Here is a 16,815-nt window from a genome sequence, read left to right on the forward strand (position 1 = left end):
TTATTTGTGCATAGCTACAACCTCTATCTCTATCAACAGCATACGACCCATAGTAATTTCGTATCATCGTTATCTGTAGAAAACAGAAAGTGGGGTTAATAATATCTACATTATCTGAATGTAAGGAGGGCTTTCCATGGTCCGTGTTCATTCGAATTTATGTACGGACGACGGTTGACCACAAACTGCACCAAGTTTCTTACAACGTTGCATGTCAATGTGTGCTGGTTTTGTCGAAGCATTCCGCAACCAAAGTTATAATGGCACCTTTGATATAACCGACTCGCGACGGATCCGATGCACCGCTACGAACTCGTCCGATCTATTACAAATGACGCTCGTGAAGATTCTGCTTACGGTGCGTCGTCTCGCGCCCGTTCTCTATATCATACATACGACATACCTTTTTTTTTTTTTTGTTGACGAGGGGGAAACCTTCAAAAGGTACCCGACGCCGTGGGAGCAACGACGGGTTATGTGGGACTTTTACCGCACTAAAACCCCCCCGGTGACCATCCTTAGCGCTGCGTAGAGGACTCCGGGATCTCCAAAGGAACGCAACCGGAGTCCTCTTGGCGCGTGGCCCCGTCTGGCTCCGTCCAGATGCTTATGAAGCTCGCCACTCCGTGTGGAGCGTACGACGGTATGAGGTCACACATACCATCGTTCTTCCCGGGGTCGCTAGCAAGGCGGTTAGAGCTCCCACTCTTGCCGTCCGCAACCCCGAAAGCCCCCTTTTAGTCGCCTCTTACGACAGGCAGAGGATACCGTAGCCCTATTCTGATCCCGGAACTACAGGGACAACATACGACATACCTAACATTGTGATTAATATTTTTTGCTCATAACGAAAATGCTTCCTTTTTTACTTTATATCAGACAAGTTTTTTATTTTATAAATATTGAATATTAATTCAGAACGCAGCAAATATACTACAATGTCAAATAAGTGACGTTTGTAAGAAGATATTCTGTCAAAGAATTAAGAACACTGTCATCCGTGTAAAGAGTCTAGGGATGCACGTCGATTGCTGTGTATCGATTTTTAATCATATCGTAATCTATCGATACAGTTTCGTATCGAAACTAATAACTATGTACAAAGCTTAAATTATTTTAATTTAAAGAAATACAATTTGTACAATTTCAATTCAACAATTTCAACAATTGTATCCTATATTTCTGAAACTCTCGTGCGGGACCAACGGGACCGATGTCCCTTACATTTAGATGGAACACAAATTCCCACAAGGATATGTAACTACTTCCTTCAACGCCACCAAAGATTGAGTAATTTTTTTTTTATTATACTTTCAATGTGAAAAGTGGGCACATTCACAGTGTTGAGTATTTCTGGATTCAACATTTATGTTTGCAGGTTTATTTATTGATATTAATAATATATGTTTAAATGTTAAATGCGTTGTTTTGTATTAGGTAGTAGGTTGTGATTAATATAAGTGGACAAATCAATCTGTTGCAAACAACGGCAATGTATCTTTTTTTCTAATCTTTCAATAAGTGGTTATGTATCGATACTATCGATCCTCTTAAGTATCGATACGGATTGAGCATTCTTCGTCCTTCTCTTCTTAGGGCGCCATACCATAGCCTTATTATGTCAAAATTTGACACAAAAATAAAATAAATTATAATATGGAATTTATTGGATAGTTGACTTATAAATATAATTAAACTTTAAATTAATTAGACAATAAACAAATATAGAAGTCACGAAAGTACAAATGTCTTTGGAATTAATTTAATATGTAGCTTATTATAATCGCAATGTGAAATGCAATCAAAATGTAAATATTATTATCCAAGTTGCTTAAATCGACAATAACGAATATTCAGCAGTTGTACACTTTCGGGTCAAAGATAAGCATGTTTTGAGCGATATGTCTTATCAGTATCATATAAAATATATTTAAGTCGAGAGCGAAGTACTTTGTTCATAAATTCACAGATTCAATAGTTGAACTATTGTACCATGGCAGGTCGTAAGAGAGTATTTGATCTATTGAGGACAATCGACATTGCTTCGTAAGTATTTATGTATTGATGACGTAAAAGACAATTTCTTTTAATACTGCAAAGATAAATGTATACCTCATACACTTTGATAACTAAAATATCATATCTATTTAATTCATCTAAGCTCGTACATAGAGACATCTGGTTAGTGACTATTTCATCGTATCGGCTATTAAATATCTATTTTATTGTGACTCTTTCTGATCTATTGGCTGTTAAGAGTCAAGATGGTCAGAGTCACAATCTGGCTCTGGAATCCAGAAAGACTCAACACTGTTGTTGTATGTGACCAAAAATTGAAGGGTTAGTTCCCTTGGAACAGATTTAAGAATATTATTTAAAGGAAGCATGCACTGATTCATTCCATAACCCAGGGCCACTAACTGGTAGTATATGGCTACCAATAAGGTTTTGTTTTCGTGATTAAAGACTTATATAATGTGATCTATTCTCTAAGAAGCTAGTCATCAAAGGTTCTTAGTGAAACAATATATTATTTTGATTTGAAAAGTTTCTTTCTTATATGAGTATTTTAAAATGTTCCAGATGCCAATGTCCAGCTCACAGTCATAGAGGAAATATTCATGTTTCTAACGTGGTGCCGGCCAAAGACTATGCTTTTGAAGTAAGTATATTTGTGTTTAAATTAAAATATAGTCAATTATGAATGTGGTACCACTGCCAAACTTGATTTTATTGTTTTTATGAGAGAGAAAAAATTAAGAGTTATTTCAACTTAGTCATGGACCCCAATGCTCTCTGGGATACATTTTGTTTACAAATATCCATGTCTACATAATCTGTCTATTAATTTAATGAAAACTTTATTAAATTTTAATTGTTTATTGTTCAGCTGTCTTAAAGGTATTTCAGAGTGTCATTCATTGGCTTTTTTTTTCAAACCTATGCCAATCCCTATGCTTTAATATTATAGATAAAATGTTCAACAGTCCGGTATGGTCTGGGCGTGACAAAGGAGGTGGGCATGGATCTTGTCAACCTCGGAGCAAAGAATGTGTGTGTGATGACAGATCCAAATGTTGTATCACTCAGTCCTATGAAAGCAGTGCTCGATTCGCTGACCAAAAATGGTATCAACTACAAAGTTTATGACAGAGTCCGTGTAGAACCTACTGACTCAAGGTATTGGTCTTTATTTTAGCTGTGTGAAGATTATATAGTTATGACTCGATTACATTTTAAGAGATAAACAAGTTGAAGGGTATAAGGAAATGGTCCAATGGAAAATGGAAAATGGTTAATTTATAATAATGATGTCCCACATATCTACATAATAAAATGATGCACAATAAGACAAATTAAAAATGACATTGATGATAAAATTTACAAATTATGAATTATGATTTTAGTGTGTGACTCTCAACACATGTTTATAAATAAGTAAGAATATAAACATATTCCTACCCTAGCTTGTTCCATATATAATTTAATTTTTGAACTAAACTAAAATTATTGGCATTGGTTTTTGTAACCATAAATCTGAATATAGTCTACAGATATGCTATGTTCAATTTTCTGTATGAAACAGGTCAATATGTGCATTGGTTTTACTAAATCTGATTAAATTTACATAATTATATGTATGCCAGTTGCCATAAAGTTCAATGATTACTGCTGTCTTTGGCTCCTTATGCAATCGAATTCAATAGATAATCTGAATAGGTAAAGCCACAGATATGTTACGTTTTGAGCACTGAGCTGGCTGGAATACTTATTTAATCTATTTAAATACAGGGTTACATATCACCAAATTACAATTGTCTGGTTGTAAACTAAAATAGCTCTTTCCATTTTTCTTCCCTGCTCTCCTGGATTTGCTAAACTTGCTCATGTGGAATCAAACACTAAATGTAAGCTCTTTATTTAATTAAGTTAAGTCTCATTGTTCCACACAATACTAAATAATTTCGTAATATTCATTAAATTAGTCATTGTATTGTTAAGTTTTTAATAGCAACCAAAAGTATTCAGCTATTCATATTAAAATGTGGTAAACACTGAAGAGTTGGAAAACTAATAAATCTCAAATATGTTTACCTTCGAGTGGCCTTCAAAGCACAATCATCAACATTTGCACTGCTTGTGTAAGTCAGAAATAGTTGTCCAATTAATGCCACCATGCCACATTATACAATTGAACCATATAACATCCACAAATGTGCCCGAAAGGTGATCTCACTAATATAATTTCTTTTAGACTATCATTGAGCATATAGTTAAATAGTGAGTAAATATAAGTCAATTTATATATAGTATAGCTATGAATGTGCGTTTACAAAGACTATTATTTAAAAATATCTCTGTGTTTTAGCTTCAAGGACGCCATAAAGTTCGCCAAAGAGGGTAGTTTCGACAGTTTCGTAGCTGTGGGCGGTGGGTCTGTGATGGACACGTGCAAAGCTGCCAACTTGTACTACAGCGACCCGGGGGCAGAGTTTCTCGACTATGTGAACCAGCCTGTCGGTAAAGGGAAGAAGGTTCAAGTTGAATTGAAGCCTATGATTGCTAGTACGTAACATTACAGTATCATTATGCAAAGATATGTGGAAGTCAAATTTTGCGAAACACTGCGAAAATAATAAAAAAAAAAACAAAATGGAAGAGATATTTTGCAAAAAAGATATTAAGGGCAATATACGAAGAAGACTAGGAGAAAGGCAGGTTGAAGGAAAGACACTTATTGTAAAAAAGAGGTTATGAAAATCTGATATTTTATGAAAGTAGCCTACTTAGGCTCAGCAGGGTTGTTGGGTGAGAGATTGAATGCAATGATATTTTATTATAATTACACTTTTATAATTAATACAATAATTCACAAGTTGCTTTTGCAATATTGGAGAAAACGTTAACATGAAACACTAATTTTTAATCCTGTAGCTTGGATGAATGAATGGAGCTTTGTATTCTCTTACTTCCGTACATTTGATAGTTGTGATTTTAAAAATAAATCAACAATTTTTTTATTTTCAGTTCCAACCACAAGTGGTACTGGCAGCGAAACGACCGGCATGAGCATATTCGACTACGAGGAGATACAAGCCAAGACTGGCATCGCGGACACATCCCTACGACCCGTACTGGCCATGATAGACCCTTTGCACACACTGACTGTACCCGAGAGAGTGGCGAATTACTCTGGTTTTGACATCTTCTGCCACGCGCTGGAAAGTTTCACGGCGATACCGTATAATGAGAGAGGACCCGCGCCACCTAATCCTGCGCTTAGACCCGTGTATCAAGGTAGCAACCCTATATCAGATGTCTGGGCTAGATTCTGTTTGCAGGTAAACTTTATATTTAATTAAAATTTTATAGGTTATTTTATTTCACGACAATTATTTGAAAACATTACGGGTATTAGTACAATAACTTTTAATTACTAATTTAAAAAGTATGTAAAATACAAGAATATTTAAAATAAGTATAAGTTACTGACTAAGAAGTTTACGACACGAGGCAAATATTGTACGTACTTGGAGGGGCAAGTGATTCTGTAATCGGTTTCAGGTAGTTCAGTAGTCAGGGAGGTAGTCGGCTCGCTGTTCTATTACTATATAAGTCTTTATATAGTACCATAAAATATCTCCATGCAAACTAATTACTATATAGATACTATGTAGACATGTACATCATTCAACGTTTTAGAGTCTTCGCAAGTACTTCGCCCGTTCAGTATACAATCCCGACGACGTGGAGGCTCGATCCTCCATGCACCTGGCGGCGACGATGGCGGGAGTGGGCATCGGCAACGCTGGCGTCCACGTCTGCCACGGCCTCGCCTATCCCATCGCTGGGAATGTTAAGGATTTTGTGCCTAAGGATTATGGGTAAGTAAAGTGGTATAGTTCGCGCCAAACTGCTAGTCCGCTCTGAAGTTGTTGCACACAACTACAAGCATATATTCCGCAGCAACGTAAGGCCATATAAACGCAGCTATGTACCCGTGAGCGAGAGCGGGCAGCGGACGGGTGCCTGGAGGGATCCCACACTGTCTTCGTCCTGCTAATATCTACAATTTGCTACTCGACGCAACTAGTTTTTATATTCAGAGCGGACTAGCAGTTTGGCGCGGACTATAATAGGTTTTAATTATTTATTATGGTATACCAAACATATTTTGTAGTGAAACCTCTTGGGAGATTTGGTAAAAACATTATGTGGACGAAATTTAAGAGTAAAAGTTTAAGGACGAGACGTCACGTGTAACGGATGTTGAGTAATAAGTGATACTTCCGTAAATAATAAATTACTACTAGCGACATCAATCGATAATGTGCTTAACTGATAAAGATTAATCTACGATCGATGATTTGTAAGTTTAAAGTTGGTGTGCTTCGTAAAACTTAATAATGTATCATCGTGACGTCAACGCGAAAATATGGATGATGTCACCTCGATGTAATATTTATGTATGTCACTTAAATTGTTTTTTTTTTAAGAAGTTTCACATCTATTATGGTTAATATAGCAACCTTATCAAGTATACAGGGTGAATTTTTCAAACGGGCCTTCAGGGCCAAATCCGAAACTAATCCGAAATCCGTTCGATTCCCGGCTAAGGAAAAAGATATTTTAAAAAACTAATGATGCAGTTTTAGTTTTTATCAAAATCGGCCTCGTAACTCCTTTCAGCATTTTTCGCTAATCCTTATAGTTTCGGATTTGGCCCTGAAGGCCCGTTTGAAAAATTCACTCTGTATATTTAGCGTTAAGGATAGAAAAATAAATGTAGTACCTAATAAACAGTCTACTTAATTAGGATTAGGATTTTCTATATCTCTTTCTTATTTTTTATTTGTTTTCAGAAAGGAACCCATAGTGCCTCACGGGCTAGCGGTAGTTCTGACGGCACCAGCAGTGTTTCGTTTTACGGCCTCTAGCGATCCGGATAAGCATCTTGAAGCAGCCAGCCTCCTAGGCACGAACACTACTAATGTAAAGCAAGCCGATGCCGGCAAGGTCCTATCGGACACAATACTGAAGTACATGGACACTATGAAGATCGAGAATGGCCTGACAGCACTCGGTTACACGCGTGATGATGTCCCCAATTTGGTACAAGGAGCTTTGCCGCAGGTATGTTTATTATTTTAATTTCGAAGTGTTAACAAAATTTGTGTAGACATTTCTTATATTATCTACAACATATAGAGAGGTTATAAACATTATTTTTTATTTATTATATTTATTTGGAAGTTTCTGTTTTTTATGTTTCAGAAACGTTTGTTAAGTATTGCCCCCTTACCGCAGTCTGAAGATGATTTGTCAAAGCTGTTAGAAGATTCATTGACTATTTACTAAAAGTTATATAAATGTAATTTATCCTTAAACATGGCTTTCCTGCAGCATCACTATAGTTTATAGGTATGTACTTGTAAAGTTGAATAAATTCAATAAAACAATAATATGTTAAGTGTTTAATTTTTATTAATTTTAAGTACATAAAATAAACCTATCAACTAATTTGTATAATATATAATTATGTATATCTTAAATTAATTTGTTGTAATTTGACTTCCATTTGTTACTTTCTTCCTTTGTAATCAATAAAAAGCGCTAGGTTCATAAATATTGTGGCTGCACGTTGTTCGAAAATACTTCAAGGCACTTTATTTTAAAACATTTCGTTACATATGTATCTTGCATTGACTAGCGCTTATATTTATCACTTACTGCTTATGTACGAGTTAACGCAGTTGTTAATTTAGTGTAATTTAGCGTAAAATTAAAACTTATACTGCATGGCTCACACCGCCTCCGGCACGATGTTGTTGTGGTGGAAGGGGCTGCTCTCGTACGACATGTTGGATGCCTTCACCGTCACGTTGTGCAGCGGTGCGTAGCGGTTGAGCTTTGGAGTCGTGGGACCCGTCAGATCTTCAGACAGCTGCTGGTATACCAAACCGCAATCCTTCTTCGTGCGACCCGGGTGACTCATCGCGGCTATAATGGCACTGTTGTATTTCATCTCCCTGGTTCTCCTACTGCATACCATCATTACAACCTTAGCGATGATTATAAGCAACAACAACGCGCCGAACACGGCGATGAGGATCGGCCACAAGTAATCGTAGCGGCCGTGTTCGGTGTCTTTAATTGATTCCTGGACGAACACGTCGGACTCGAGATCGTCGTATCCATCATCGAGAAGTTTGATGCCCAGTGATATCTTATGCTTTCGTGGCTTTTCGGATGTAGGTTCAGGTGTGGAAGATTTAGCTACGGTTTTCTCAATCAATTTAACTTTAAGGTCTACGTCATCATCATCGTACTCTTCCGCAACATCTTCTTCATCATCTTCATCATCCGCGGCCTCGTCGTCATCTTCGGCTTCATCATCGGCATCATCAACTTCATTCACGATCTTATCGTCAGCAGTAAGCTTAGAGTCATCGGCAACTTTACCGTCATCTAAAGTGCGCCTCAAATCGAAATTACCCATCTCATCTTGGTCGATCCTCTCCCATATTTCCTCATCTGAAACAGGCGCCGCGTCGTTGGCAGGTAGAGGCAATGCTGTGCCACAAGTTTTGCGCACGAGGAAGTCCCAGTTGTATGTACCGTCTTCGTATTTGGTGTCCTTTGCCAAGTTTGCAATACTAGCTGAATTGGCGTTGGGCGATACTTTACGATTGCTCAACCAGGTCATAAGGTTCTCGAAATCGCGGCTACACGCAAGCAAGTTGTTGCTTATGTCGAGTGTGCGTAGTTTGTTTAGGTTATCGAGTTCAGTCTGTTTAATCTCAGTAATGCGGTTATGCGAAACGTTCAAGAAGCTCAAGTTACTAAGAAGTGTAGTTGAATGATTCTTTCCTGCTTTCCAAAGTGAGGTAAGTTCAGCGTGACTCATATCAAGCCATGTTAAAAGCGGTGTGTGTACGAAGACTTCTGCGGAAAGTACTTTCAAAGGATTTCCTTGAAGATTCAATTTGCCGAGATCCTTGTTTGCTTCGAAAATTTTAACTTCCAATGTAGTCAACAAGTTATAAGACAAATTAATGTCAACTAGTTTAGGTGATCGGGAGAAAACTTGATTGCTAATGGCTTTTATTTTGTTCCCGGAGAGATTAATTTGAGAGAGGGCGGTGAAGGTTTTCAACGAATCGTCATAAATCTCTTCAAGGCCACAGTTAGAGGCATCGAATAGATAGATGTTAAATTGCTCTGCAGAGCAATTGAATCCTTCAACAGGTAGATGTTTCAGTCGAGGGTTATTCGAGATTTTGAAAATGTCTAACTCAATATTCTCTTTGATCAAAACGCTGGAAATGAAATCCAAGTCATTGTAGGAAAGATCCAAATAGTTGAGTTCGACAAGTTTGTGGAAAGCTTGGTTATGAATTTTTTCAATACTGTTGCCGCTAAGGTTGAGGTTTGCAATATATGACATGCCGTTAAACATCGAGGGGCCAACGAATTGAATATTCGTTTGGCCAGCATTTAACGTTAATAAGTCAGAGATCTGTAAACCATATACTGAGTCGATCGGATTCCTTTGAATATGGAGCGTAGCCAACTCCGTATTTTCAGAGAAAATGTCATCAGGAAGGGATTTGATATTGTTGTCACTCAGATCGAGCTCTTCCAAATCTAACAATTTCTTGAAGGTGTCAGCGTCCATGTCAGATAAGTTGTTTCCTGCTACGTTCAAATACATTAGGCCTGGCATATTTTTGAAAGTATTGGCCGTGATATATTGCATGTTGCAGTACGAAACATCAAGTTCTTGCACTGAAGATGCATTGAGGAAATATTCCTGTGATCCGGCAGCTGGGAATTTCAAAGGATTGTTTGAAATCGTCAGTAGTAGTAACTTCTTGTTATTTGCAAAGGTTTCAGGATGAAGACTCTTTAGTTTATTGTTAGATAGATTTACAGCGTACAGCTCATGGAGGCCATGGAACGCTTTAACTCCTACTGATCCGATGGTGCTATTAACAATCTTAACTGTAGCTAGTTGGTGGAGACCTAGTTTTTTGAAAATGAAGTCATCGAGTTGGATAGGCACTTCTGGATCTGCGTTTTCGATAACAAGGTCTGTTATATCATCTCCAAACTTTTGTGTGCCTATTTCCAGGCGATTGCACTTGGCTATTCTGTATCCTTGAGATACAGTACATATGCAATCTCTGGGGCAGGGCCTGTCTTCACTGAAGAGCACTTCTTGGTCGTCTGCGGTATCATCATCATACGGGAAGGGGAAGTTTTCGGCCTCGTTTCCTTCTTTCTTCGCAGTTTTGTTGACCGACTCGCTTATCGCAAGCGTGCACACTGCCAGGAGCAGTAGTAACTCCCGGGACCTCACCCCCATGTCGTAGCGAACTCTGGAATTGAAAACGAAAGCTTATTAATCTCTATTGAAAAACAAAGACGACAATGTTATAACAGTTATGGCCTTAGAATCACGTGTTGGCAATAATGGCGTAACAGCGTGTAACAATGGGTGTGGTTTTTGGTTCGTTAAACAAAAAGTTATACTGTAAACATTTAATGCTAAATATACAAATTATTGGTTTACACACGTTCTACTACAAATTTCAACGAACTAAATGTTTATAAATTATTTAGTGTCGGACATTTGTAACTGGGTAAGAGGGCTATAAATTACACTTCGCCTCTGAGAACGTTAATACGGAATATTTCTTAACCATTCTCTTGCGGTCTGCAAATACTTTAATGCTTATTAATGTATCATAATCAATAACTGCTCTTCTGTAAAGACATAGGGGTATAAAGAGATTTAGACGGAACAAAAATAATAACCAAAATATTATATTTTCTACATTATCATTTCTCATATAAATTTTGGATAACATTTCAAAATTGCATTATGAAATGGAAGCTGAAATCGTAACCAATATATTGTAATACAACACATAAGTAGGAACAGTGTTATAACAGATGTCGTGGGTTTTGTTCTAGTGAAATCTTATCTGCGCAACGTACATCTGTCGATTGGTGTGTTCAGTATTCACGAGGCATGTGACGCTCGTGAACAACGAACACTAACTACAACTGTTATCTATAATTATCAGCGCAATAAAATTACTTTTTGTAGGATTTTAAAAATAAACATTCTATTATACGCTTTGGAGAAGATTGTGCCAACCCGCTCGTGATATATTTTTAACATACCAAATTGTGATATAAAATAGTTTTGTCCAATAAATGGGTATGGGTAAGGGGCTTCCCTTTTTCGATCTTAGTCTTAGCTTGAGCAATAGACATAAAAAATAAATTAAAGGACTAAATTTCGATGAGGTTTCGAATCCGGAACCCTCTGGTGGATATGTTAAAAATGATGTTCGTAGGCATTGACTTTAAGAAAATTGCGTCGGGCGTAATATAGATTAATGAAAAATTATAGAAAAAATCATACTAACAACATATGGAGTTGCTAATATGGCAATAGTATTTTTAAATTTATTAAAATATGCGTAATTTGGAGTAATAAAATAAGTTTAAATTAAACTAAAGTTTTTTTATAGACATTTACGGATTACTTGCATAATTTGATTAAACCTAACGGTATTATTCATATTTGGTCCGTTGCTGAGACAACTAATCTGCCATTGTGTTTTTTGTGTTCTATAGCACTTTTAGTTAGGACGTTTTTAAATGAACTGTTAAATACAGTCAATCAAACCAATAATCAATTTTCAACGAGGTACTCGCGTCTACTGTAATACCATTCGACCTTACAGAGCGCGTATTTTCCTTAGCTATTTCACATCTCGACACTGTCGCGCCATCTTTATTTGCGTGATAATTGTCAGTGTACATTCTGCCATCGTTACTACGGCTTTTAACACACTCTGTCCTTAAGGACTTGGCAAAATTTTTAAACGGAGTATGTAAAATGTTACTTAGTAACTACATAATAATTTTGGTGTCATCTAGTTGGCCAGTTTCGTTTCCTTGAAATACTAATAAAAGACTAACAACATTTATTTATTGTATTGCCTTCAAAATTTGTATTAAAATATCGTGTACTTGCGATTAGGCGAGCCTTTGTACTGGATTTAATATAGAAAGTTGTAGCACTTTCTCGTCGTCGCATCGGTCACAAGACTGCACTCGAGGCGGGGCGCCGCGCACTTTGTCGACGAAGGAAGGACGAATGAATATTTGTAGAGATAATTACTGGCACACAAAAGGTAATATGCGTTGTTTGTGTAAACGTGCGTGGAATAGGCTGGCTCGGTATAAAAGACATACTTATTAAGTCGACAACGCAATGAAACAGGTTTAGTAATTTCTATTTTTAATTGCGTTTAAGTCATCCTTTTTAGTGTTTCGGCACGTCTTGAGGTATGTTTTAAGACTTGGTATTTAATTTAAAATGGACGTAAGCAACAGTAGACAGTCTATAAAAAGTCTTGCTAGACTTCAATGGGGAGCACAAAAAGTGGTTCTTTAATGAATTGAATACAGCGCGCACCTTTGATGTAATGTTATAGAGAACAAAATACGTATGGTACATGTGTAAACCGGCGACGCATCGCATAATGAGAGATAAGATTAGATAAACCGGTCCAGGCGCTCCACATATTACGATGTTATTGACTACATATGAACTAATTTTTTATACAACTTCATACAGGTGAAATCTTTTTAAGAGCAATTATCGTAAAATATATTTCTCCAAATTTGTATTTGAAGAACTTCATAATTTAAATTGATGACTAAGTCTGGTTATTTAAGAACAATTATATAATACACACAATACACTTAACGAAAAATTAAAGATAATTATGTTTATTTATTAAAATAATTATCAAGATCAGATAAGTACCTAGTGAGAGATAAAAATTAATTGATATGAGTAATTGAGTATACTTAAGTAAAAATTGTGTTATTTTATAGATTTCAAAATGCACACACCAATTATTTAAGTTAAAACAAACTCATTAATAAAATTAGTTACCTAAAATCGTAATATACAGGCAAGATTAGATACAGATCTCTACGTGTGACGGTGGTTTACCATCACGTGAGATGAACGATCGCTTGCTGTTTCAATTTCAAAACAACATATAATAAACTTTAACTGCAACTACTTAAACCGTGCATTTTATTGAGTCTCTGAGTAAAGGTAAACGTTTTATATGTTGAAGCTTAAGCCATAAACTATTATAAAGCAATTTGCATAGTTAGGTAATGCATTGCATTATATACCTAACTGAATACATTATTTAGGTACCTATATATTTACTATATTTAGTACATTATACAACGTTATAGGGATGTCTATTTTAGATTAATTTACACCTAATATGGTTAAACTTACAATTATGCAAGTCCGTCTCTACACTCTACACACACGATTTTATTGGTATTTATAAATGATTATTATTACTGATGTTTTGTATTTACATCATGTTTGATTGTAGTCTATGTGATTATGTTTATAATAATTTATTTTGAAACAAGAGGTACCTTGTTTCATTCATCATTTTTTAATGTTTATTTCATTTAAAAAATTCATTTTACACAATTGCTATACCTGTTGCAGCAAACGTGCTATTACAACGATAGATATTTAGTAACATGTCCGCAAATTCTATTTATATGACCTTTATTTATTTACTTCCCTATAAAAAGGTATCAGTTTCTTCTTTATTCAGAACATCCGGACTGTTTCTGTTCTTCCTAATAAAAAGTTACCTTGTAGACCACAGACACAGTCATAGACAATATTGAAAGCGAATAACGACGTGAATCGCGGCGCTTTGCATATTAAGTAAGTAATTCCTTTCTGTTACATTACAGGCATCGTTAAAAGTGGTGCCAATAAAGAAATAAACGTCAAAATAAGTTTAAACCCTTTGAAGCTGATGATTAAAATATATAATATTATTAATTAGGAACATACATATTTACTTATATTTTAGTACCTACCCCAATCTTCTATTTAATACACATTAAACTAAACGATAAATTAAAAATGATCGAAAAACACAATATTTAAACGGAAAAACCACTTGAAAAGAAAATATTCTAAGCACCGATTTAAGTCACAATAACGTTAGTTCTTATATTTAGTTCTCTAGTTTTTACACGTCAAAAAACGTGTCAAATTGTGTTCTATTGTTAAAAAAGTGTACTGCGTTATAAAGCTGCTTTCAAGTGAACACTTTATTAGCACGACTAATGGATAAACGATTTATTTTGCATACAATTGACACGACCTATATAGGTGGTAAGCGCGTGCAAAAATGCATATTGCGATGAATCGTTAACAGTAGGAGGGCAGCACATTTCGATTTTATAATCCCGTAGCCTGGCCTGGTTCGACCTGCGTTTACGTCATCGTTTCTCTTAGCTTTCTAATTATCTCACACCCGACAATTTGCTCCAGGGTTGTCGATATTAAATAATTTTCGGAAAACATATTCTGTCTACCTACTACCTTTTACATCACAGGCTTTAAGGATTTTGTATAAGTTTGTAGTGAGCTGTAGGTACTAGTGTAGGGTAAAGTATTTTTTTTTTAGTTTTTCATTAACTATTGAAATACGGGGTTGAGTATTCGTGAAAACTTTCAATTCTATAGTTGGATTAAAACACTTAAAAGTATAAAAAATAGAGTGTTCTACAAACTGCATTATCGCATGTATAATACCTATACTTTTCTATTGGATTCTTCTGTCATAAACTTCTTTGTTTATGGGCAACATACATTAAAGTGAGCGAGTTCCTTTGTATATTAAAATCCTTACTATTTTCTGTTTAGTTCAGTCAATACATATCCACTTGTGCTGTTTTATACTCGTGTAAGTATTATGTAACATTTAATTTAATTTAATTAGAACATTGTTGAATATTCTACAATTCGGATGATTTAGATCCGACCTAACCTTATCACTTGTTCGTGAAGTGATGATTAATGTTTTATTTTTACACGTATGTAGGTGATTATAGTAATAAATAAAATATAATCGCTTAATTAATTAAAATCATCAAAGCTTATACAACAATATTTTTAGACATAAAAACATGCCTATGTGGTAAGAAGTACAAAGCTGACATTTATGATGAACATTACTTATTGTAAAAAATATAATTAATAATGAAATAAATTACCTACGTAATAAAATTTACGACACATATTATATAATTACAGTAATATAAACTAAGAGTAAAGATTAGGTGGGTAGGTATCAATAAAATTAATTGATACTTAATTCTATTATATAGTGGACGGAATTACATAACTCAGATTATTTCTACCCTGAGGATCAAGTTGAAACGGTAAATGGTATTTCTGTCTAAGAACAGTGTTAAGGTAGACATATTTATCTGAGGGGTAACAACTTACCATCAGGTTGCTAGTGCAGATTATTAAGGAATACGGGGTGTGTGTGGAGTGTGTGGAGAATTTAGAAGGTAGTCGCCAAAAAATAATATATTTTTGTTCTGGTAGTAGGTAATATACCATACATCCTATTTACGTAGAAACTGAACTCAACAGTTTGAAAGTTATCGCTGTAAACGTAAGTGGTTACATTGTGTTTAGACATAGAACCAAGTGTAAAGTGTAATCGCCGAGCGTTGTTTGCGAAGACAAGCAAACAGCCATGTTTACATTCGCCGGCTCGTTTTATTACGCGATCTCGCAGTCATTTCGTAACAAATTAAAGTATTCCTGTGAGATTAACTGGAGGAAGACCTTATTAGGTGTTTGAGCTAGCTTTTATGTTGGAGCTAGTAAACAGACATGCCGCGTGGATATCAGTTGTAACATGGTAAGTACAACATGTCCCTTCCGGGACTAGAATAGGGCTACGTTATCCCTTGCCTGTCGTAAGAGGCGACTAAAAGGGGGCTTCCGGGGTTGCGAGCGGCAAGTGGGAGCTCGAACCGTCCAGTAAGCGACCCTGGGAAGGATGGCGGTATGTGTGGTCGCATACCGTCGTGAACACCAGATGGTGTGGGAGGAGCGAAAACTGCTCTCCCAGGGCAGAGCCCGATCGGGGCATCGCGCTTGGAGGATTCCGGTGGCGTTCCGTCGGAGATCCCGGGGTTCTCCAACAAGCGTTGAGGACGGCCAGCGGGGGGGTTTACTGCGGTAAAAATCCCACATAAAACGGCGTCGCTCTCACGTCGTCGGGTACCTTTTGAAGGTTTCCCCCTCGTTAAGAAAAAAAAAGTACAACATATTAAACGAAAATCGATACTATCGATAGGTTGTGATTCCTAATAGGTATTTATACGATTATTTTTTATGCAGTGTAGGTACCTCATTAAATACATACCTACTCATAACCTATGTTATTATATTATCAACGTACGTCTTTTCATTACCTACTTACTAGTAAATAAATAATGTAATAACTTTACTATGTGCAATAAACAGGTATTTATCATATAATAAACAAATGTAAAACTCAGATGAATACCTATTTTTAATAGAATACCAGTTATAATGTGCTATAAGAAAATATTGAAATTGTTATAAAAGTCTTATTTATGTTTAAGATAAATAAAATCTTCAGCTTAGTTTCCTACTAGTTTACTTTATTTAGAATGTAGAGGGGTTAAACAAACATTATCTTAATTCTATAAGATCAATTGGATTATAAATAAGCTGTTTTAGTGCTATCACGGGAGATGTCTCCGCTAGTAAAATGTTGAACATGCGAGCCAAGAAATTCGTACAGTTCATGCCAATTCCTCGTCGCACTAACTATTTATGTTTTTTAACACGATTCTTGTACTCCAGTGTTCATACAAATTTAATTAAAATAGAAGTGT

General features: G+C 35.9%; 2 protein-coding genes across 2 annotated transcripts in view; one reads left to right on the forward strand and one right to left on the reverse strand.

The window, feature by feature from the left end:
• Positions 1-1,613: 1,613 nt before the first annotated feature.
• T3dh (Type III alcohol dehydrogenase) lies at positions 1,614-7,465 on the forward strand. The gene is made up of 8 exons (XM_073089623.1): positions 1,614-2,046; positions 2,584-2,662; positions 2,972-3,180; positions 4,370-4,566; positions 5,029-5,342; positions 5,704-5,885; positions 6,864-7,134; positions 7,276-7,465. The coding sequence occupies exons 1-8, from the start codon at positions 1,994-1,996 to the stop codon at positions 7,357-7,359; spliced, it is 1,389 nt and encodes a 462-aa protein (XP_072945724.1). The 5' UTR covers positions 1,614-1,993; the 3' UTR covers positions 7,360-7,465.
• Gp150 (leucine-rich repeat domain-containing glycoprotein 150) overlaps positions 7,466-16,815 on the reverse strand; it is a 38,436-nt gene continuing 29,086 nt past the window's right edge. Inside the window, exon 3 of the mRNA XM_073089618.1 lies at positions 7,466-10,382. Within this exon, the coding sequence (XP_072945719.1) occupies positions 7,805-10,369 (2,565 nt within the window). The 5' untranslated portion in view covers positions 10,370-10,382 and the 3' untranslated portion in view covers positions 7,466-7,804. The remainder of the gene's footprint in view (positions 10,383-16,815) is intronic.

This window comes from Epargyreus clarus, unplaced genomic scaffold (genome assembly GCF_041222505.1).
Source record: "Epargyreus clarus isolate Ecla_fem2 unplaced genomic scaffold, WU_Ecla_fem_2.2 ptg000003l, whole genome shotgun sequence".
Lineage (NCBI taxonomy): Eukaryota > Metazoa > Arthropoda > Insecta > Lepidoptera > Hesperiidae > Epargyreus > Epargyreus clarus.